The following is a 22,500-nucleotide window of genomic DNA, read 5'->3' as shown; positions in this document are numbered from 1 at the left end:
TAAACAATGCGAAGTACGGAATAATACAATTAGAAGCTAGACTTCGCAATTTCCTTCTCCTTTTTTTCTTTCTCTTTTTCTTTTCCCTTCCAATCAACTTCGAATATTTTGACTTCATTAACTCTACTTCATTATACGTATACGTATACATGTATGCACGTATACGTGTATAAATTCACAATTAATATCAGGTTATCGCAGGAGACTTGTTTCTAAAGAAATCTGTACTTCTTAGGTGAAAACGTGACTAAAAAAAAAAAAAAAAAAAAAAAAAGAAAAAAAAATAGAAGAGAGAAGTTATGGTTATGTACTGAGACAGAGAGAAATAGAGAGAGAGAGAGAGAGAGAGAGAGTTGGGATCGTTTAGCAGACTTCAGTTCTTTTTTATTTTCTTTTTACTTCCTTTTATATTTCTTTTCCTTTTTTTTCTTTTCTTTTTTTTTCTTTCTTTCTTTTCTTTTCTTTTTTCTCTCTTTTCTTTTTCTAAACTCGAACGAACAATGTATGAAGTAAGAACTACTGCAATTAGAAGCTCGACTTCGTAATTTTTTTTTCGCCGACGTTCATACGTCGGATGATTTGACTTCATTTAATCGACTTCGCCTGTACTACACGTTTTATATACATGCACAAATTCATGAATTTTTGCGACGATATTACCGGCAGCTTACTTATAACCCTTATTTTCGCAAATACTACTACTACTAATAATAATAATAATAATGATAATGATAATAATAGTAATTAAAAAAAAAAAAGAAAAAAAAAAAAGAAAAACAAGAAAGACGTCTTATTATCCGCGAAAACGTGTATTTTTCCAAAAGAATTTCAATTATACGAATCAGCTATTAAAAAAAGAAGGGGAGAAAGAGAGAGAGAGAGAGAGAGAGAGAGAGAGACAGATACCAGACTTCATTTCTCTTTCTTCTTTCTCTCTCTCTCTCTCTCTTTGTCTCACTCTCATTTTCATTTTTTTTTACGTCTCGAAAAATTTTTCCATCTTGAAAAATTTTCCAGAAGAGGTAAGATAATTAAATACCAACGGAGAGCTAGACCACGCAATATTTGTTTTTTTTTTTTTCTTTCTTTCTTTTTTTTTCTTTTTTTTTTTTTTTTTTTTTTTATTTTCAAGAACACCGGATATGACTTCATTAACTCTACTTCTTTCTACACGTATACGTAGACACACACAGTTATAGTCGATAATGGACTACTTCAATCAATTTCACGCTGGTAGAAGAGAAGACCTTTCATCAATCTCTAAGTAGGAAAAATTATGATTGATCATTAGAAATATTTATCTGCGATTTGAGACATTAAATTATGATAAATATAATTCAATGTCTCAAAATCTTCACATTAATATTGAATTTTATAAAAGGAAGGAAAAAAGATAAATTGATCGATCATCTGCAAAGCAAATAAAAAATAGCTTTTTTTGTCCTTGATTAATGAATTTTATATAAAAAATAAAGAAAAGAAACAAAAATCTATTGTAACATATCAGAAACAATCGTATATTATATAGATGTTTAAAAAATATTCGATTAAATAAGAAGATGATCTCTTTCTCTTTTTTTGGATCTAAACTATAAACCTCTAAAATCTAATTCAATTATTAACATAAATATTAATTCTTTTTATTGCATACACAAAAATAAAGTATATAAATATAAATATATATATATATATATATAAATTAAATAAAAAAATATAATAAAATATATAAAAATGTGCAAAACATGGACGTTCAATAATGTATATAATGTATATACACATATACATATTTATATTTGTCTTCTATAGGTATATAAATTCATGAGTTTACATAAATTCTTAACTTTACTAACTTACAGTGATATTACCAGCAGCCTTACCGTACAACCCTTCTTTTCGTAAAATTCATGGTCAAACAAGAAAAAAAAAGAAATCATATACGTCTCGTTGGCCTCTTTCAAAAGAATTTCAATCGTATGAGCTGCCTACCAAAAGAGTGAGAAAGAGAGAAACCGAGAAAGAGAGAGAGAGAGAGAAAGAGAGTGGCAAGCTTTTTCTTCTTCTCGTGAATTTCTTCTTCTTCTTCTCTCTCTCTCTTTCTTTTTAGTCACAGCACCTACTACTCCCTCGCAATGAAGCAGACCAACATACAAGCGGCTTCTTTGACTAAATTGAAAACACCCGTTGGATTCGGCTAATTACCGAAACATAATGAGCACTCGTTCTCTCTCACTCACTCTTTCTCACTCTCCTCTCTCTCTCTCTCTCTCTCTCTCTCTCTCTCTCTCTCTCTTTCTCTCTTTCTCTCTTTCTCTCTATTTTTCTTTTTTTCTCTTGTACGCCGATTTAGACGTTTCGCCGCTTCTTACCCACCCTCCCCCCACCCTCTCCCCTTTTACTCTCGTTCTTTCTATCTCTCTCACTCTTTTTCTTGGCGCCAAGAAGATGACGAATACACGGAAGGTCCCTTCAATTCGCGGATTTCTGACTCCTTTTTCTTTTTCCTTTTCTTTTTCCTCCACTTTTTATTTCTTTTCTTTTCTTTTTTCTTCTTTTCTTTTTTTTTTTTTGACGTTTTTCTCATTCACTTGTTTTTTCCCTTTCATTCCTTTTATTATTCGTCAAAATGTCAAGAGGATTAGATCGATTGAAATCTTGCCTTTGATATCGATCAATGATAATTCTAACTGTTAGATCATTTAATAATTTAAATGTTCGTTAAAATTCAATTTTCTTGCTTTTTCCTCTTCTTCTTCTTCTTTTTTTCTTTTTCTTTTCTTTTTCTTTTCTTTTCTTTCGTCCAATTACTGTAATATAGAATGCACGTAGAATGATTTTTTAAAAGCGTCGAATCTATTTGACACATTTGATACATTTTTTTCTTGTTTTATTTTCTTTTTTCTTTCTTTTTTTTCTTTTCTTTTTTTTTTTTTTTGTCACATTAACGTAAAATCATTCGAACGAATTGATTTTTTCTCTCTATCTCTATCTCTCTCTCTCTCTCTCTCTATATATATATATATATATATTTCGTTAGAAGTCGTGTGTCATTGGATTTTTTAATGCACGAAATTGAAATGACATTTTCAATTGAATCCTAAGAATACGATTGGTGGTTAAATTTATTGTCGAAAGTATCGAAACATTTTATTTTCTTTCTCCTTTTCTTTTTTTTTCGTCTTGTTTTTCTCCGGGAAAAAAAAAACGAGAAACACGAGAAAACCGGGGAAATACACGTATACGTACTTATTCTCATTCATTTTTCTTCTCGATTTAAATGGTCTGGATCGATCGATCGATTTTTCATAGACAAACTTTGATCGGATCGATGAGCGATCGACACGAACAAACGTTCGTCCTTGAAATTAAATAAGATGAAAGTAAATCTAATACGTCGATGAATTCTCGGCATATTTTACGAGATTTTAACTTCGATAGAAGCGTCGTTCGACTTGTTGTGTCGATCTTCTACCATCTGTTGCTAATTAAGACAGTCTTATAAAAAGTTACATTTCGTTAGAAGAAACTTAAGTGGATTGTGCGTGTGTCAGGTCTCCTTGAAATACCCTTTTTCCAAGGAATTATTAATTTCTTTTCTTTCTTTCCTTTTTTCTTTTTTTTTTTTTTTTATTTGTTTTTTCTCTTTTTTTCTCCCTTTTTTTTTTTTTTTTCTTTCGAACTTCGCACTCTTTTAATAATTTACATGCATAAGTCAGACGAATCTTACTTAATAGATTCATTTGTTTAATTACTCGCAATGAATTTTAATTCGAGATATCATTGAATTGAATTCGTAAAAGTACATTGTAGGTCAATATAAGACAAAAAAAAGTATATATATATATATATAAATATTAAGTGAGATTAGAGAAGAAAAAGAATTAATAATCTAAACGTAGCATCTGTCGTATAAAACTAACAGCTGAAACGATGAAATAGAATATAACAAAATAGAATACTTTGAGTATGATAAATAATGAATGAAAAGAAAAAAAGAAAAAAAGGAATCGAAAATTAGAAAACAGGAAAGATTAGAAACGACATAAATTCTTATTATCTTCGACTAATCTGATCTAATTCAATCAAATTTTACTTCTCCCAAATACGAAGCAATCATCGACGATACGATAATAAACTTTATTTATAAAACGAATGTATCTATAAATATATTGAACAATGTATCCTGTGCGATGATTTAAACGCACGAAAAAAAAAAAAAAAAAAAAAAAAGAAAAGAAAAGAAAAGAAAAAGAAAGAAAAAGGAAAAAAGAGAGAGAGAGAGAGAGAGAAGAAAAAGATGATTCCTTGAGAAAAATCGGTATTGAACCAAAAAAAGAAAGAAAGAAAGAAAGAAAAGAGTAAAAAGAAAAAAAAAGGGGAAAGGAAAGAAAAAAATGTTTGGCGGAGGGTGAGGTAGGGGGAGGGGGGGAGGAGGAGGAGGAGGAGGAGGAGGAAGAGGGGGGGAAAAAAGAGAGTCGGCACGAAAGTAGAAGCAGAAATCGGTTGGCACTTATTTGCTCGTACGCACGTCGATATCTTGCCGATGGGAGAGAGAAAGAGAAAGAGAAAGAGAAAGGAGGAGGAGGAGGAGGAGATGAAGGTGGAGGAAGTGGTGGAGAAAGAGGAGGAGGAGGAGGAGGAGGAGGAGGAGGTGAAGGTGGTGTTGGTGGTGACGAAAGGGAGAGAGTAGAGAGGGTAGAGAAGAAGAGGGTTCATAGTGTGATGTCGGTGTGCCGCGATCGGCCGACATCAGAGGCGCCGCCGCGCAAACTCTACTAATGGACGTTCGACGGGTGAACAGGCCGAACCAGAAGAGGACCGACGAAAGAGGAGGCTCTTTACTGTTTGTCGTTTGAATGTTTTAGGACCTCTGCTTAACCAACTTACTTACTGCCTCTGTAGGAGACACTCGCTGCCGTGTTTGCACGGAATGCTTTTTTCTCTCTCTTTTTCTTTTTCCCTCTCTCTCTCTCTCTCTCTCTCTCTCTCTCTCTCTTTCTCTCTTTCTCTATCTCTATCTCTATCTCTATCTCTTTCTATTTCTCTCTCTTTATTTTATCCCATCAATCTTTCTCTTTTTCTATTCTCTATTCAATTTTCAACTCTCTTTTTTCCATTCTCTCTTTCCTCTTTCTTTTTCTTTTTCTTACGCGTTCTACTTTTCTATCCGTCCGTCTCCCTCTTTCATTCTATTCCCCTGCCCCATATATATATATATATATATATGTCTTTCTCTTTCATTTTGTTTCTCTGTCTGTCTATCTGTCTGTCTGTCTGTCTATCCTTCTTTTTCTATTCTTTTTCATTTTATTTCTCAATCTCTATCTTTCTCACATTTTTTCTATTTTTTTTTTCTTACCATTTTTCATATTTCTTTGCTTCTTTCTCTTTCTTATTTTTCTCCTCTCTTATTATTTTATTCTATTTTGTATTTCTATTCTTTCAATTTGATATTTCTATGTCTCTTTCTCTCTCTCTCTCTCATTCTTTTTCGTACTGCCTTTCTTGTTTCTTCTTCTAAAACTCCTTCTCATACTCTCTGATTTTTATATATATATATATATATATAATATTATTTTACTATATTTTAAAAAGTTTTTCTTTCTAATACTCTTACTTTATTTTTATTTCTCTAATAATATTTCTCGTTTCTCATTCTCAATATTCTTTCTCAAGTTTATTTTTCTCATACTCGTTCACGTTTATCTTTCGAATAATCCTTCCAGTAGTAATACTACTAGTAGTAGTAGTAGTGGTAGTAGTAGTAGTAGTAGTAGTAATGCCGGTGGCAGTAGTAGTGGTATTGATTATTCTTCATCATTTTTTTTATTTCTCATATTTTCGAATCGATTCTTTGAAGTTTTTACCGAAAGAAAGTCTCCCAAGAGACACCTTTCGTGCCACTCGAGACACCAGAAGAACAAGCGAATATCCTTCGACGACAGATATGCCTTGGCAAACACAAACTGCTTCCAGAAGTGACCTAAACCTCTCCGAGTAGTGTCCTTCTCGTCTTGTCTTCAATCTTCCAACTCTTATTTCTTCGGTTCCCTTTCACGCTCCTTTCATTTTATTTCTATTCTTTTCTTTTTATTTTCTCCCTCTCTCTCTTTCTCTCTCTTTCTTTCTGTTTCGTTTATATTATATAATTTACTTAAATATTCACAAAATTTAAATCAATTAATTAACAATTACAAAAATAAGATATAAACTCGACAAATTTATTATAGCGTATAGTTCAATAATAATAATAATAATAATAATAATAATAATGTATTTAACATTTAATATTTTCCAATAAAAATTTCTAACGATCTAATAGCGAAAGAGCTTCTCGATTTTTTTTCGATGATATGTTACGAGTAAATCTAATTCATTTTGTCAATGTTACGTTAACGTCGAAAGATTTCGATTAAAAAAAAAAAAAAAAAAAGAAAAAAAAGAAGAGAGAAGAAAAAAGAATGATAATAATAAAAATAATAAAGGAGAGAAAAAACAAAATCAAAAAAGTGATTTCGTCGATAAATAAAAGAATATTCTCAAGAGAGATAGAAAAGTAAGTGCGCGAGAATGGAATGGAGCACAGAATAAAAAAAGAAAAAAGAAAAAGAAAAGAACAGAAAAAAAGAAAAAGGAAAAAAATGGAAGCCATTCGTGCGATCGTGCGACGTCGTCATTACATCGGATTATTGAGAACCGAATCGCGATAGAGCTCGTTGCTGAACTCGGAGGTTATCCGTGTGTCTCTCGAAAGGGTCGAGAGCGATAGTGCGTTCCGATAATTCAAGAGCAAGAAAGAAAAAAAGAGGGGGAGAGAAAGAGAGAGAGAGAGAGAGAGAGAGACAGAGAAGAAAAAAATGAAACGACGACAGATTAATACGAAGATCCAGGAACGATCCTATTTGTCTTTTTCAACGAGCTAAGATTTTACGAATTTAAAAATAATTAATTAAAATGGAGAATAGTGTCTACTTTTATAGAAAAAAAAAAAAACATATATACATATATATATATATATATATATGTACAATTTTTATAAAAATACAGATGTACTTTTAATTCTTTAACGATCGCAAATTGTTTAATTAATTTAAAAATTGATCGAAATGTTTTTATTTCTTTCTTTTTTTTTTTTCTTTTTCTCTGGAGAAACGTTATACAATTCGTTTTAGATTTGCGATTAGAAATTTCAATATACATAATCTACGCGTTAACGCATTACGACTAGTTAACTTTTTTTTCTTACGAATTCGTTGCTATTAGGTATTTATGATTTATTTATTTTTTTTTTTCTTTTCTTTTTCTACGAGCACATTCTCGTTGATTGTTATATAAAAGTAATTACGAGTTCAGTTTGATTAGAAATGTACGTCCAGGAAATTTATTAAGAAAATAATAATATTATTACGATTGATTATCAATTTGAATAATAATTTCCTTCCTGATAATTAATTCCGATCGTAACGATCGTAAAACTTCGAATCGATTTGAATATAATAAATGTTACACAATTTCTAATTCTTTCGAATAGGTTCACATCGTTATTAGATTTCCATTAAAGGATAGATCACACTTATCTTTAATTTTCTTTTTATAACCCTTTCAACCCTATTCAATCTCCCTCTCTCTCTTTCTCTCTCGTTCTTTCTCTTTAACCGATAAAAAAAAAAAAAAAAGAAATACCAACATTCGTATATCATTAACATCACTATTCTTCCTTCACTTTTTTTCTTTGTTCTTTTTTTTCTTCTCTCTTTTTTTCGAAAGATATCTCGTACTCGCTCACTTCAATGGGTGGGGCGAATGATAGAAGAGAGGAGGGAAGATACGGACGGGGTGAGTTCGATAAAGCTGACCAACAACAATGGCGCTGATTGAAAGCGATTATATCAGTCCAGTTCTCTCTCTCTCTCTCTCTCTCTCTCTCTCTTTTTTTTTTTTAACCCTCGATGATACCTCGAAATGTTGTGCCAGTGTGCTCGACACCAGAGGATTCATTTCCAGTCGAGGTGTTACGACCCTGTGATTTTCTCATGGCGAGGTCAAACGTATAAAAAAAAAAGAGAAAAAAAAGAAAAAAGATAAAAGAAGAGAGAGAGAGAGAGAGAGAGAGAGAGAGAGAGAAAAAGAGGAAAGAAAAGAAAAAGGGAAGGAAGCCGGAAGGCTGAAAGCTCTGGCAAAACTAAACCCCTCGATGAACGAGAAAAAGAGAGAGAGAGAGAGAGAGAGAGAGAGAGAATCTAGAGAACCACCCCCTTCGTTTCCAGGCCGAGTTTATTGTCCCATGGAACACGAACTACCGGCCGAGAAAAACTGCCTTCGTACTTTTAGCTTCGCTTGATAATCCCTCTGCTCCTTCTTTTTTCTTCTTTCCGTTCTTTTTTCTTCTTTTTTTTTTTCATATTCTTCCTTTTTTTTTTTTTTTTTTTTTTTTATATTCTTCCATTTTTTATTTTTTTTTTTTCTTTTTTCCTTTTTTTTCCCCCATTTTTCTTGCTCACTTTTTCCTCCTCCTTTTTTTTTATTCTTTCCTATTTTCTTAAATATGGAATGGAAAGGTAGAAAAATTTTTTTGAACCTTCTCCTTCTTTTATTTATTTATTTATTTTGGTTTGTTTGTTTGTTTTTTATTATTATTTCATTCACGATCAGAATTATACTTGAATTATGCGTGAACTTTGATTTACACATATATAAAGAGAAATTCTATTTTCTCGGATTGTTCATATCACTCGATAACTTTTTTCTTCTTCTTCTTCTCTTTTTTCATTTTTTTCTTTTTTTTTTCTTTTTTTTTTTCGTTGCTAAATAAAACGTGAAATTATTGTCGTCTTATTTAATTTTTTGTTTTTTTTTTTTCCTCGACTATAGTGAAACAATAATTTCGTGTAACCTCGTATATACGTGCGTACGTGCATTCGTTTATTTATGTGTATAATTTTTTTCTTTTTCTTTTTTTTTTTTCTATTTTTTCTTGCGAAGGAATTAGAATAAAGCAAAACTCTTGGAATATTTCGAATAATCTCTCTCTCTTTCTCTCTCTCTCTCCCTCTCTTTCTCTCTCTCTCTCTCTCTCTCTCTGTCTCTCTCTTTGTCCCTTTTTTTAACTACCGATGAAAACCTTTTTTTTTTTTCTCTCTTTTTATCTCCCTTTACGTACGCACACATATATGAAACATGGACGCATATACATGTGTATCAAATATGAACGACAATTTCACACTTACAATCTTTTCGCATCGGTGAACACAAGTATACCATGTTATAGCATTTTTCATCTTTCTCAAACATATATCTACATATTTTCAAGTGAAAGAGAGAGAGAGAGAGAGAGAGAGAGAGAGAGAGAGAGAAAGAGAGAGAAGGATAGAATACCATCAAAGGAAGCTTCTTTTCTACCCTTCGATCAAGGGTGACGTTTATTTTGTCTTTTCTCTCTCTCTCTCTCTCTCTCTCTCTCTCTCTCTCTCTTCTTCTTCTCCTTTTCCTCCTTCTGCTTTTTTTTTCTTCTTTATTTTTTTTTTTTTTTTCTTATCCATAAGCAGGCAGAGCAAAGGTAAAAAACTCAGTGCTTTTCGTTGAAAACGTTTTCCTTCCCCTTAGCATCTCTCTCCTCAATGAACAAAAGCTTTGGGTAGAAGAGGGAAAACGACGATTTTTCGCATAAGCACGCGTCTCTGACGTAAGCAAAAGCCAGGAGCCGAAAATACCAAGCGTTTTGCCATATATTCGTGAAGGGATCTAGAAAGAGAAAGAGAGAGAGAGAGAGAGAGAGAGAGAGAGAGAGATTTTTTGTTAGTTCTTAGCTTTTTATGTACAGAGCGAGTGTGTACATAAAAAGCATTGCATTGTTTTTTCCTTACTCTATGAGAAATCGATCATCATTCCTCTGATTTTTCGAGAACGATTTATCGATTATTTCAATATCGAGTACGAGTAAGTAAGTACTTACTTATACCTACTATTTCTATTCCCCTCATCTCCATCTTTTTTTTTAATCATAGATTTTCTTCTAAGAGAATACTTTTTCGCAGTAGTTTCATCGAGTAGAGACGATATCTTTATTTCTTTATCTCTTTCTGAATCATTTTTATTATTAGATTTTTAATTGTTATGCTATATTCGTAATATTCGCCATTTATTCATTTATTTATTTATTTATTTATTTATTCCTTTTTTTTTTTTTTGTTCTCTTTATTAATCATCAATTAATTTTTATTAATATTAAATATTGCGATATTTTTTCCTAACAGATCAGATAACGAATAAGTAAATCTTTTTTATTCGAAAATTGTTTTCCCATCGAAAATAAGATCCTTAATGAATCTTGAAATAATTCGATTTTATTATACATTTTAATATACCTTTTATCTTATCATTATTTCTATTATATTATTTATATTTCATCCTATTGTATATAACGATTTTATAATTTTAATAGATTTCATTAGCTGATGATAATTTAATCATAATATATTCATTCGTACGCTTATATTGCCTATTTAGTTTTTAGTTTGACAAAAATCAAAAATCAAAAAAAAAAAAAAAACAAAAAAAGAAAAAGTAAAGAGAATGAAGGAAATTAAAGTTGGACGCATTGATGTAAATAATGAAAAATATTTATAAATGGCGCAATTTAAATTGCGCGTCTTTGTAATTCGGAGAAGTATTAATCCATTCGTAAAAATGAAATCTTGCAGGAGTGCGATAAAGTGAATATCCGAAATCGATTTGAAATATCTAGAGTGCCAGATTATATATTCGTATAACTCATAGATATACGCGACTTCTTGAGACTCGAGACACTTCGGAGGGATTAAAAAAACGAAAAGAAAAAAAAAAAAAAAAAAAGAAAAAGAAAAAAAAAAAAAGAAAAAAGAAAGAAAACGGGAATATTTTTCGATTTGTTCATTTTTCCTTTTTTCTTTTTTGTTTCTCTTTCTTCCTTTCTTTTTAATCCTCTCTTTTTTCTCCTCCAGGATGAAAAAGAAAAATAAAAAGACAAAAAATATCGAGTGTACGTACGGCGTATAATACTTCTTCATTCGTGAGATTCGACGATCGAGAAATCGCATTTTAATACCGATAACGTTTATCTCCGTCGCACAGTGGCTTTATTCAATATTATTCGCAGTAACTATCGCGTTAATTCTCATCTAATTTTTCGTATTCTAATTGAATTCTTTATATCTTCGTATAATATTCTCTCACGTTTCTAAATTATTTAAATATAACTTTTTTTCGATAATAATAATAATAATAATAATAATAATAATAATAATAATAATAATAATAATAATAGTAATAATATAATAAATTTCGTTCGATTATTAATCGAAAATATTTCTTAACTCAAGAATATGTCCCTATTAATATCTAATTGAATCAATCAAAATTTATTTAGAAACAAATTAATCATCTGACATCTTTCAATTCGTCTATCTTTTCTCTTTCCTTTTCTATTTCATTCATATCAAATTATTTTCAAATAATTAATAAAACTATTATTCTCATATCGTCTTCATTCAATTTTTATTTAACTTATTAAAAATCGTTCCTCGTAAAAATGTCAATCAGATTGGATTGGATCGGATCGATCGAAGAATAATTTCATAACAAATGAATTTAAGTATCACATTATAAATTCTATATCATTCTTAAATCGGATCTTTGATTATAATGATATAAAAGATGATTTATCAATTTTCAAAGAAGATTATCTCTTTTAGTTTCCTATTTAATTCTCGTTCTTAATTTCGTGGAGCGAATGAAAAAAAGGAAGAAGAAGAAGAAGAAGAAGAAGAAGAAGAAGAAGAAGGAGAAAAGAAAAAAAAAGAAAAAAAAAAAAGAAAAAGGATGAGGGGTTGATACGATACCCTTGATGGTTTCTTTGGTAAATGTTTATGGGGTATCTTCGCACGCTATCCTTAAAAGATAAAGAGAAAGAAAGAAAGAAAGAGAGAAAGAGAGAGAGAGAGAGAGAGAGAGAAAGAGAGAGAGAGAGAGAGAACGTACATATGTACATACAAGTGTATGTCTGCTGCGTATGTGTGTGTATATGTCTGCGTGTATATGTGTGTATGTGTGATATGAATGAGAGAGAGAGAGAGAGAGAGAAGGTAAGGAAGGAACCACGAAATGTTCCACCTCGTCGCTCTCCGATTGGTCGGTTGCTCAGCTTACGTGCGAGTCGGCCATAATGCCCGTACCGGATGATGGAAAAGCCACCCCCGATTCGGTCCAATTAGCTTCCGGGCGAGTAAGTGGCAGAGGAATCCCTAAGGATTCATTCCTCGACCCACCCATCCTTCTCTCTCTCTCTCTCTCTCTCTCTCTCTCTCTCTCTCTCTCTCTCTCTCTATCTCTCTCTCTCCCTCTTGTCTTTAATCCATCTATTCATTTATCTTCAATCGATGAAAGCTTCTCAATCGACTTTTCTTAGTTATCGATTAGTTTCTATATCTGTGATTTTTTTTTTTTTTTTTATGTGGTGATAGAAAGAAAAGAAATTCTCGATCGTTTAGAATATTTTTTGAATTTATTAAACAATTTTTATATCTTCTTATTTTTTTCTTTGTTTCTTTTTTCTTTTTTGGTTTCTTTCTTTTTTTTGTAATTTTTTTTTCTTTTTTTTTTTTTCTTTTTTCTTTTTTGGAGTGATTGGCAGGAGAAAAGTAGTTTAGTGTTTGGATTTTTTTTTGCAAGATATTCGTACGTATTGAATATTATTTTCTTTTGTTTTTTCTTAATTTTTTTTTTTTTTTTTTTTTTACTTTTAATATCTAAGTTTAATAGATTTCGTTCGAGAGGAATCTCATCGTACTCTTTCTAACATTTATTTTTCGAAAGAGCAAATAGAGAGACGATGTTAATTTTTCGATGACGTTTTATTTGTTTGATACCAATTTTTAAATTAATTTTCTAAATGTAGATATATTTTAGTAAAATTGATTTCTAAAAATGTTTCTCTAGAAAAAAAAAGAAAAAGAAAAAGAAAAAAACAAAAAGAAGAAGGGAAAAAAGGAAAAAAGAAGAAGCAACAAAGATATCACAAAATTTCACAACATTTCGAAACATTTTCGACGTTGTCCAATACATCCTAATATCACAATATCCTTCTTGATCGTTCTAACAATCTCTACGCATTATTATCTCTAACAATTCGAAAAACAGAAAGAGAAAAAAAGAAAGAAAGAAAGAAAGAAAGAAAGAAAGAAAGAAAGATAAAGAAGATCTCTCTTCCATCTGTGGGGAAATAATGTTGGTCGTAAAAAAAGGTGGTCCTTTCTTAAAGTCCAGAACACGTTCCAGGTTAAGTCTGGTCCTCCGCCCAGGGGTAGAAAAATCCACCCCTTTTTCAGTCGGTCGATACCAGGACAACCGAGCAAGTAAGCAAGCAAGCAAGCAGGCAAGCAAGCAAGCAGGCAAGCAGGCAGGCAGGCAGGCAGACAGGCATGGCATAACATAGCATAGCATAGCATAGCATAGCATAGCACAGCAGAGCAAAGCAAAGTACAGCGCAGTAGTAGTAGCATAGTATGGTATAGCATAGCATATAGCATAGTATGGTATATAACAGCACAGTCTTTCTATCCTCCATCCTCCTCCTCCTCCTCCTTCTTCCACCATACTTCATCCTCCTCCTCTACCTTCCACCACCTCTCCTTTTCTTTTTACATTTCTCTTTCCACGTTCATTCGTGTAGGAGCGTGATGGCGTTGTGTGCCTCGCCTTTTCTTTCTCTCACCCTCGGTGTGGGTTGCCACAGCTTTTACGAAGGCTATTCGCCTTGCTTGCCTAGCCACCTTGCTTTTAGGACAAACTTACGTTCCTCTGCCGTTTCCAGCCAAGGTGGCGCCACTTTAGGTGCCACAGAACCACCCTTATAATATATATGTATCAAACTACCCTTATATGAAATAGATATACATATATGTATGTATGTATGTATGTACATATATCAGATGGAAAAGAAAGAGAGATAGATGAAAAAGAAAAAGACAGATATATTAATTAATAAATAATGTACATATCATATATATATATATATATATATATATATATATATATATATATATATATGAATGTAATATATGTAGATGATAAAAAGGAGGATTATGTAATGATAAAGAAAAGGACATATAAATGAATAAAAAATATTAGAAGTAGAAGAACAGATATATAAATAATAACATAAAAAGAAAGAGAGAGATAGAGAGAGAGAGAGAGAGAGAGAGAGAGAGAGGAAAATCAAAGTTTTTTATTGAAGAAGTTAATCCATGAATTATTTATACGTAAGATTATTTAGCAATGGAAAAATTATATATAAGTACGTTATAGTTATTTCACTTGCATACATATGTATAGTATGTGATATATGTACCATAAGCTTTACCCTGCGCTCGCGCGTGCGTCATAGTATGAACCTAGAGGCGGTGGCTATGGCTAAGAAAGACGAGGAGAAGGAGGAAAAGGGGGAGGAAAGGGAGTGGACTATAGGGTGATCTACCACATTTATATACGTGTGAATATATATGTATATATATATATATTCACACGTATATAATCGTTACTTTCACATTCATACATACCTACCTATATATACATATATATATATATATATATGTATGAATATGTATTATTATATAAATGGTAATAAAATAAATATAGATATTAAATAAAATAAGAAATCATTATGATTAATAAACTGTCATTGATAAAAAGTTTAATTAATAAAAACAAGAGAGAAAGAAAGAGAGAGAGAGAGAGAGAGAGAGAGAATGAAAAGGAAGGAAAAAATTAAAGAAGAAAGAAAGAGTGAGAGGGAGAGAGGGAAAGAGACAAGATAATATCAAAACGGATGAATACAAAGGTCGGGAAGTTCACACGAAGTAGAAGCTTCTGATGCCGATAATCGAGAGATTCAGGAATAACGTTGACGAGTTCGGAGGCGCAGTGAATAAAGATAATTAAGGAAAAAGAGAGAGAGATAGAGTGAGTGAGAGGGGAGGGGGGAAAGAGAGAGAAAGACAGTGAACATGGTATAGCAGTCGCCATTATGGTGTCGGCAATCGGCTTGGCACAAAGTGGAAATAATTAGCGCTGGACCAAGTGATAAGCGCTAATCTAAGCGTTGTCATTAGCCTATCAAACGAATATTACTCTCCCCCTCTCTCTCTTTCTTATATATATATATATAGGTATATTTATCTTTCTCATTTCTTTTAATGTCTCTTTCTTTCTCTCTTTTTCATATTTATATCAATTCGTTTCTTCTGTATTTATTTATCATTCTCTCTCTCTCTCTCTCTCTCTCTCTCTCCCTCCCTCTCTCTTTTTCGTATTTATATATCTGCCATCTTTATTTTTTTCTTTCTTTTTTTTTATATATTATTTTACAAATATATTTCTTTCTCGTACTTTCATCCTCCTCCCTCTCTCTCTCTCTCTCTCTCTCTCTCTTTCTTTTTTAATTATATTCTTGCCTCTTTCGTCATTTTTAAATCGTCAATGAAAAATAAAATAAAAAAGAGGAAGAAAAAGAAATCTCAAGTTTGATCTAAGGATCTCTGAAAGAATCTTTAAAACTCGTGACGTTTTAAAGATCTCCTCCACGAAACTCTCGGCACGCCTACGGCGACGGCAACGGCAACGGCGACGGCGACGGCGACGGTGACGGCGACGGCGACGGCGACGGCGACGGCTGCTGTGTTGAAATCGAAAATAAATACATATATATATATATATATATATATATATATATATATATATATATATATATTCATACATACATACGTACATATGTGCGAACAGGACGATCGAAGCAATTAGTATTTCTTTCGTGGCTAATCTATTCGCATTGGATTTTGCCTGACTCGTTCGCCAAAGAGAGAGAGAGAGAGAAAGAGAGAGAGAGAAAGAGAAAAAATAAATAAGAGAAGTAGGTAAACGTCGATTTAACTGAGAAAAAGAGAGAACGACGGAGAAAGAGAGATAGGGAGAACGAAAAAGAAAAAGAAAAAGAGAGAGAGAGAGAGAGAGAGAGAGAAAGAGAGAAAGATAGAAGATTGATAATAGCATGGGGAAAGACAAGGAAAGGGAAAGAGATAGATGAAAGGATGTAAAAGACAGAGACAGAGAGAAAATGAAAAGAAAAAAAAAAAGAGAAAGAGAGAGAGAAAGAGAGAAGATCTCAAACTGTCCAACGTATATATCGTTGCCACGTGAATTGACCGGGCAGATAAAAGCACACGGAGTGAGGACTCGAAGGAGAAGAAGGTAGAAGAGAGAAAAAGATAGAGAAAGAGAGAAAAGTGAGAGAATAACCTGGACCGACACAGAAGCCGACGCTGCTAATGACTCTGTCCGCGGTAATCTCTGGGTGTTATCTGTCCTGGCTACCTGGGGCCCACCTACTTTGAATCACGAACCTGTACTCTCATGCTACTCTCTCTCTCTTTCTCTCTTTTTCTCTCTGTCTCTCTTTCATTCTCGATCGGTTTCTTCTCTTTAAGCACAGAAGTCTGTCTCTGTTTGGTTCTCATTCTCTTTCTCTCTTTCTCTCTCTTACACACTCTCTTTTAAAATGAGTTCCACGACGTGGGAACCATTGGTAAAAATCATGAAATAAAAAAAAATTATAGAAACCCATCTCTCTTCTCTTTCGGATCGATCGATCGAACGATCGAACGATCGAACGAGATGGCAATAACGTTTCATAATAAATATCAAAAAATCGTGATAAGGATTATTATATCAGAGTACATTATTTATTCCAATAATTCGATCATTACTGTATATATATTTGCGAATATATAAAGGTTATAAATTAAATCGATGAAAAGAATTTATCGATGATGATTAATTATTATCGATTGTTAACCATTGAAACGATTTTAACTTTTCAAACGTACTTGTACTTGTAATTATTAAAAGTTATCGTTAACTGTATATTGCAAATTGTATTTATGAACAACGACAGGATTTAATTACATTATTATGATCGTTTAAATTGGCTATTTGTAATTATGAACATTGATCATAATAATGAATTGTATAATGAACGATATAGATCAATGAAAATTCTTAACGCTACAATGAATATTAATTAAATCGTTTTGAAATTAATAATCCGATATAGAATTGAGGAAAGTTGAATGATTGGGACAAAAAAAAAGATGAAGAAGAAGAAGAAGAAGAAGAAGAAGAAAAAATGAAAAGAAAAGAAGAAGAAGAAGAAGAGGAAAAAAAAATATAAGGATAAGGCACAAACGAGAACGTGTCTCTTTTATCGAACATTCAAAGATCGATTCAAAGATCCATAACAAGTTTAAAACTCATAGGAATAGTAAATATATATTGTAGAGTAGATTGGTAATTCGTATTGTAACGCACTCACATGATTAATTTATTATTTATTCACTTTGGCCATTAAGCTCCTTAAGTTTATTGATCTTTTATTATCTAAGTTCTCGTCTTAGATATCTATCTATCTATTTATCTATCCATCTATTCAATTGTCTATCTATTCGTCCGTTCTAGCTATACGTCGATTTAATATCAAAGATTTAACAAATGTATAATTTTTTGCGAGTGGAACGATTTATTAATTATTTAATTTTTTATTGCATGACGTATGTAGTCTCTCTCTCTCTCTCTCTCTCTCTCTCTCTCTTTCTTTTTCTCTTTTGTAAATATTTTGCATGAATAAAAGAGGAAATAAATTTTTGTAGGAATAATTTCTTATATTTACTATTTTCTCTCTCTCTCTCTCTCTCTCTCTCTCTCTCTCTCTCTATAACTTATTATTAAAATGAATTTTTATTATTCAAATGACAATTATTATGAACGAATGATAAAATAATATATTTATGATTAAATAGAAACAATTTTATATCGACGTTTTCTATTGTTAATTAGAGAGAAGAAAGGGGGGGAGGGGAAAAAAAAAAAGAAAAAAAAAAGAGGAGAGATGTTATAATTTTGTGAATGAAATTGAAATTAATTCGATCGATAATGGTATTAAAAATAATCTGTCCCAATGTATGCTCCCTTTATTTTTGTTCCAGACAATATTAAATTCAATGCACAAATATCAACCGAGGTTTCACCTCGTACGAGCCAATGACATCTTGAAGCTTCCCTACTCGACGTTCAGGAGTTACGTTTTCAAGGAGACGGAATTCATTGCCGTGACGGCCTATCAAAACGAAAAGGTGAGTGAACCTCGGCTTCCTTTTCTCGTTCATACAAGAAAGAGAGAGAGAGAGAGAGAGAGGTCATCGACTGATTAGAAAAGTCTCTCTGTCTTTCTCTCTTTCTCTCTTTACGATACATTATACGTATATTTACAATATATGTACTTATTTATATATATATATATACGTATATATATATATATATATATATATATATATATATATATATATATATGTATATATGTGTATGTATTTATTATATCCATAAGTGTATACGTTCGTCTCGCTTTTTTTCTATTCAATAAAAAATTAGAAAGAAAAATGAAATATCATCGTCATTTCTTGTTTCTTTTTTTTTCCTTCTTTTCTTTCTTTCTTTTTTTCTTGTTTTTTTTTTTTCTTTTTTTTTTTTTCATCCAACTCTTTCCTAATTACATAATACACATTTAATATCTATTACGTAATATATAAATTACTAACGTCGACGAAGTCATTGTTTATTAATTTATAAACAATTTGATATACATTTGGCTTTTTTTTCTTTTTTTTTTTTTTTTTGTTGTCCATCATTCGTACTACTTCTCTTCATTAAAGTTTTCTAGAATATTGAATATCGAATATCGAATCTCTCTCTCTCTCTCTCTCTCTATCTCTATCTTTTTCTCTCTCTCTCTCTCTCTCTTTCTCTCTCTCTCTCGTACATACATATGTCACGTCGATTGGTCATTTGGTATTTACTTGAAAAATAAATGCTCCCTTGTCCGGTTATTTTCATTGGCCGGTAAGTTCGATTCATGAAAAATGTGCAGAATAACGGGGATTTTATCGTTTCAACTTATTATTAAAAATTTACATTACGATTGGTATTTGTTTCTTTTAAAATTAATCGATTCGTACTCTTGGGATTTCCTATCGATTATCATCGATTGAAGTACCATTAATTATTTCATTAATCGCGTAAGATTTGTAATTTTTATACTTTTATTTTCGTTTCATTTCAATTTAACGTTAGAATTAAGATATTCGTTGTGTAATATGATAAAAATTTGTCAACAAGATAACGCATATTTTTACGATTCTAATAATTAATTGTTCATTTAATTTATTTCATTTGTTAATTTCTTTTCTTTTTTGTCTCTTTTTTTAATTAATTCCTCGCGTCGTTAGTAACAATATTTTATTATTTTTATAATCGTTTCATTGAAAAAATATCTTTTTCTATATTTAATATCATTATTGGACGTATATGTTAATTAATTGCTCGGATGGAAATTTTTATTAATGTTTTTTTTTTTTTTTATATATCTTTCAGATAACACAACTGAAGATCGATAACAATCCCTTTGCGAAAGGATTCCGAGACACTGGTGCGGGGAAGCGAGAAAAAAAGTGAGTATCGCTTTCAAAATTTTCTCTTTCATTTGTTTTTTTTTTTTTTTTTTTTTTTTTTTTTTTTTTTTTTTTATTAACATTGATTAGACAATAAAATTTTAATCGATCTTAATACGATACATTCTAGATTCTTTTCTATTGACAAAAATTTTTAATTTTTTGTCAGATATATTTTTATGTTCAATGCGATACAATATGTTTTTTATTTTTTATTTTTTTTTTTTTTTTTTTTTTTTTTTTTTTTTTTTTTTTTTTTTTTTTTTTTAATAATGATTAAAATAAAACAATTCGAATTAACAAACATATATTGGGGATGAAACCTAAAAATTTTCAAAAATTTCCAATTAATTTTCAACTTGTCGTATTATGATACGGTTAAACGATTTATTTCTTTTCTTTTTCCTTTTTTTTTTTTTTTTGTTATTATTAAATATTTATACGATACGTTTTAAATGACAAAGAGAAATTGTGGTCTAACGAGAAAAGAATTATCGTTGAGATTTTTCGAGGTTGCTTACTCGACTTTTTTTTTCCTTTTCCATTTTATGCGAGACGTAATTCTTTTTTTTTTTTTTTTGGGCCCCTCCACCTTTTTTGTCTTTTTCCTTTTTTTTTTCTCTCCTTTTTTTTTCGTTGACAAAGAAGCGAGTAATGCGGCCAATGATGAGATCCGCGTCTCGACCTAATTGATCGTGGACCTTTTTGGCTTCCCCTCGATCAGTACCATTATCCTGACCTTAGGGTCACCCTCAGAGCTAAGGGTTGCTTGCTTTCACGGGCCTCATTTGCACCCCGCATAGCCCTGACAGAAGCGTCCATTTGTATTCAATATTGCGGCTTTATGAGCTTATGACAGTGAGACCACCCCTTAAGGGATGTTACTGAGAAGGATAGAAGGACAAAGAGAGAGAGAGAGAGAGAGAGAGAGAGAGAGAGAGAGAGAGAGAGAAAGAAAGGGAGAAGGGAAGAGAGAGCGAGAGAGAGAGAGAGAGAGAGAGAGAGAGAGAGATAGAAATAGTTTTGGTTAGCTCGCCTTGCCACCAAAGGCCCATTTCAATTTTCATACTGGCAACGTAGGGGTGAAAACTCAAGTGGATTTTGATGAAGTTAACTTTTCAATGCATATGATTCCTATGTTAGCTCGGGTACTTTATGTTTTTACGATTAGAAATAATTCTAACGATTTAGATACTTAATATGGATATATTAAATACGAATTAAAGGAATATTGTGACACTCGTAGAAAATTGTGATTTATATAAGTCGTACCGTTTTATATTTTGTAAATTAAATTTTCAATAGGATTTTATAGAAATTTTTTTTTCAACGATTAGATATAGATATTGAAAATCTATGTGGATGAATTTAGATAAGTGCAACTTGGACGTCGATTAAAAAAAAAAAAAGAAAAAAGGAAAAAAAAAAAATTGAATAATATATATATCAGACGAATACTAATTTATTTTTATAAACAAAACTTTTATCAACATATCCAAGGATATCATTTATATTAGCCTGATACTTTTATATTATAATGAAGGATTAGATAATCGATTAGAAAAATTATAACAGTACAGATTTTAGACAGTAAATTTGATTGATCAACGAACTGATAACAAATTCGTTTTTTCATGCATATCGTTCGACGTTACTTTAAATTCATTTTACGAACGAATTAGATAGATATGAATTAGAAAATCGTGACGAATTTGAAAGAATTAAATTAGACGTAGATTTAGACGATCGTGATGATTTTACGTCATACAATCTTACCTTTATTATATAAGTCAAATTTCTAAAATAAATTAGAGTATTCACGTTAGCCCGAATCATTCGTGATTAGAAAATTGGAACGATTTATAGAAGTAAATTTTAAGAAATTAAATTTCCCCGTTGTCCGATATATTTCAATTCCATATTAAATATCCTAGTTCATTAATCTTCGAAGGATTATTATCGATATTAAACGAAAAATTTAGATGATTTAAATCGAAACTAAAAGACCGATCTTTTTTTTTTTTTTCTTTTTTCGGATAAAGTTAGAAAGGGTGGTGGAGAGCTTAAACAGGATGTATGCGAAAAAGTGCAACTTTGATCTCTCTCTCTCTCTCTCTCTCTCTCTATCTATCTATCTATCTCTATCTCTATCTCTATCTCTATCTCATTCTACCTCTCTTTGAGAGCAAAGAAAGAGAGAAAATTTCTCATGGAAAATGAGGAGGAGCAGGTTGCTGCTGCTGCTGCTGCTGCTGCTGCTGTTGCTCGAGCTCGAACGGATAAAGAAAGGGCGAGGTTAATCGAGAAAATATGCAAAGTAGGGGGCGCGTCGTGGCAACGGCTAATTAGAATAAGGGTTAGTTTTGGCTTATGGTTTCGGTTAAGAGTGGTTGGATGCCATCGGGAAGCCACAGAGGAGCCAGGGAATGCTATGAACACGAAAGAGAGAGAGAGAGAGAGAGAGAGAGAGAGAAGTGTATTAAGAGAAGGTTGTGAGAGTGAGAAAGAGGATGGGAGGGTTGAAGAGGAAGGGAGGAACGGACAGAGATGAACCGCAAAAGAGAGAGAGAGAGAGAGAGAGAGGAATAGAGAGAAAGTTCGGGGTTGGAACATAGCCAATCATCGGATTAGCATACTGATGCTCAGGGGCGGCGCTGTCGTTAATGTGGAGGGTGCCACTTGGTGGCTTTGAATTTTATATCCTCGCTGCAGGTCGTAACGCGGGATACAAAGAACATCTTCTAAGGGTAGACGGCTGAGCTGTGGTTTTGTGTTCCGTTACTCGTCAATCGTCTTCCTGAACACGTACGCCAAGAGAACCCTGAAGTTTACTCTTCGAACTTAAATAACTACGACGAAGAAACTTCTTTCTTTTTTCTTTTTTTTTTTTTTTCTTTCCTTCCTACGGGGCTAATGA

The 22,500-nt window shown here is 31.7% G+C and overlaps 1 protein-coding gene across 8 annotated transcripts in view; it reads left to right on the top strand.

Moving 5' to 3' along the window:
- The window catches only part of LOC124953493 (optomotor-blind protein), a 137,180-nt gene that overhangs the window by 102,373 nt on the left and 12,307 nt on the right, over window positions 1-22,500 (top strand). For all 8 annotated transcript variants that reach the window (XM_047504954.1, XM_047504959.1, XM_047504958.1 and 5 more), the window contains 2 exons: window positions 18,066-18,212; window positions 19,507-19,583. In XM_047504954.1, coding sequence (XP_047360910.1) covers window positions 18,066-18,212; window positions 19,507-19,583 — 224 coding nt within the window. The remainder of the gene's footprint in view (window positions 1-18,065; window positions 18,213-19,506; window positions 19,584-22,500) is intronic.

Source organism: Vespa velutina, chromosome 12 (assembly GCF_912470025.1).
Source record: "Vespa velutina chromosome 12, iVesVel2.1, whole genome shotgun sequence".
NCBI lineage: Eukaryota > Metazoa > Arthropoda > Insecta > Hymenoptera > Vespidae > Vespa > Vespa velutina.
This window is presented reverse-complemented; position numbering and strand designations above follow the sequence as displayed.